Genomic DNA, 2,500 nt, shown 5'->3' with positions numbered 1-2,500 from the left:
CAACGAGGATGAAGAAGATTCAATCAGGCTCATCTTTATATTCTCCACCGAGCGTTTATCCAACTGAACTGAGGAGATGAACAGAACCAGCGCGTAGAAAAGGCTCAGCATGATGATGATGATGATGAGGAGAGTCTTCGATGATGAAGAGATGAAGAGAGTCTTCGATGATGAGGAGATGATGTGCAGTGCATGAGCGAGAGCTTCAGTCTGATCATCTTCCTCAAGTTCTGCTCCTCTAGTTGAGTTTCTCAGCAACTTCTGGAGTGAACATGCAGAACGCCAGAAGAACGCGCGCCCCCTCGTGGCCAGTGGAGGAAGCGTTCACTCACAGTCGCAGTGATGCTTTTCGGGATATCTGTCATTTACTATAACATTTGTCTGAATTTTCAAAAAAGTGACAAAAGTTTTTTTGAAGTAAAAAAAAAAAGTGACTTTGGAAAATCAACTCTAAAATCATACAAATGGAAGTGATGTAGTGATGAGAATTTTTTGAGCTTCGATTTATCAATATGTTTGTATTGATGTTCAAATGTCAATGTTGTTACTTTTGGTAATAGACCCAAGAAACGCAGATCACGGAATCTGGACATGTGTATTTAGACCCAAGAACTCATTTGCTCATTATCTAAATATCTATCTATCTATCTATCTATCTATCTATCTATCTATCTATCTATCTATCTATCTATCTATCTATCTATCTATCTATCTATCTATCTATCTATCTGTCTATCTTTCTTTCTTTCTATCTGTCTATCTTTCTGTCTGTCTATCTTTCTTTCTATCTATCTGTCTATCTTTCTGTCTATCTATCTATCTGTCTGTCTATCTATCTGTCTATCTTTCTGTCTATCTATCTGTCTATCTTTCTGTCTATCTATCTGTCTATCTTTCTTTCTATCTGTCTATCTTTCTGTCTATCTTTCTGTCTATCTATCTGTCTATCTTTCTTTCTATCTGTCTATCTTTCTGTCTATCTTTCTTTCTATCTATCTGTCTATCTTTCTTTCTATCTGTCTGTCTATCTTTCTGTCTATCTTTCTGTCTATCTATCTGTCTATCTTTCTGTCTATCTATCTGTCTATCTTTCTTTCTATCTGTCTATCTATCTATCTATCTATCTTTCTGTCTATCTATCTGTCTATCTTTCTTTCTATCTGTCTATCTTTCTGTCTATCTTTCTTTCTATCTGTCTATCTTTCTGTCTATCTTTCTGTCTATCTATCTGTCTATCTTTCTGTCTATCTATCTGTCTATCTTTCTTTCTATCTGTCTTTCTGTCTGTCTATCTTTCTTTCTATCTGTCTATCTTTCTGTCTATCTTTCTTTCTATCTGTCTATCTTTCTGTCTATCTTTCTTTCTATCTATCTGTCTATCTTTCTGTCTATCTTTCTATCTGTCTATCTATCTGTCTATCTTTCTTTCTATCTGTCTATCTGTCTGTCTATCTTTCTTTCTATCTGTCTATCTTTCTGTCTATCTTTCTTTCTATCTGTCTGTCTATCTTTCTGTCTATCTATCTGTCTATCTTTCTGTCTATCTATCTGTCTATCTTTCTTTCTATCTGTCTTTCTGTCTGTCTATCTTTCTTTCTATCTGTCTATCTTTCTGTCTATCTTTCTTTCTATCTGTCTATCTTTCTGTCTATCTTTCTTTCTATCTATCTGTCTATCTTTCTGTCTATCTTTCTATCTGTCTATCTATCTGTCTATCTTTCTTTCTATCTGTCTATCTTTCTGTCTATCTTTCTTTCTATCTGTCTATCTTTCTGTCTATCTATCTGTCTATCTTTCTTTCTATCTGTCTATCTGTCTGTCTATCTTTCTATCTCTCTGTCTATCTTTCTTTCTATCTGTCTATCTTTCTGTCTATCTTTCTTTCTATCTGTCTATCTTTCTGTCTATCTTTCTTTCTATCTATCTGTCTATCTTTCTGTCTATCTTTCTATCTGTCTATCTATCTGTCTATCTTTCTTTCTATCTGTCTATCTGTCTGTCTATCTTTCTATCTGTCTGTCTATCTTTCTTTCTATCTGTCTATCTTTCTGTCTATCTATCTGTCTATCTTTCTTTCTATCTGTCTATCTGTCTGTCTATCTTTCTTTCTATCTGTCTATCTGTCTGTCTATCTTTCTTTCTATCTGTCTATCTGTCTGTCTATCTTTCTATCTATCTGTCTATCTTTCTTTCTATCTGTCTATCTGTCTGTCTATCTGTCTTTCTATCTGTCTATCTTGCTTTCTATCTATCTATCTGTCTATCTTTCTGTCTATCTATCTGTCTATCTTTCTTTCTATCTTTCTGTCTATCTTTCTTTCTATCTATCTGTCTATCTTTCTGTCTATCTTTCTATCTGTCTATCTATCTGTCTATCTTTCTTTCTATCTGTCTATCTTTCTGTCTATCTTTCTTTCTATCTGTCTATCTTTCTGTCTATCTATCTGTCTATCTTTCTTTCTATCTGTCTATCTGTCTGTCTATCTTTCTATCTCTCTGT

The 2,500-nt window shown here is 34.1% G+C and overlaps 1 protein-coding gene across 1 annotated transcript in view; it reads right to left on the bottom strand.

Annotated features, from left to right (window-relative positions):
- Positions 1 to 2,500, bottom strand: part of gpr37l1a (G protein-coupled receptor 37 like 1a) — a 25,603-nt gene that overhangs the window by 5,328 nt on the left and 17,775 nt on the right. The window contains exon 2 of the mRNA XM_056237966.1: positions 1 to 261. This exon is cut by the window's left edge and continues 462 nt beyond it. Within this exon, the coding sequence (XP_056093941.1) occupies positions 1 to 261 (261 nt within the window). The remainder of the gene's footprint in view (positions 262 to 2,500) is intronic.

The sequence above is a fragment of the Rhinichthys klamathensis genome, unplaced genomic scaffold (genome assembly GCF_029890125.1).
Source record: "Rhinichthys klamathensis goyatoka isolate OS25496 unplaced genomic scaffold, OSU_Roscu_1.1 h1tg000504l_1, whole genome shotgun sequence".
Classification (NCBI taxonomy): domain Eukaryota; kingdom Metazoa; phylum Chordata; class Actinopteri; order Cypriniformes; family Leuciscidae; genus Rhinichthys; species Rhinichthys klamathensis.
The sequence above is the reverse complement of the archived record's forward strand: the minus strand, read 5'-3'. Positions and strand labels throughout refer to the sequence as shown.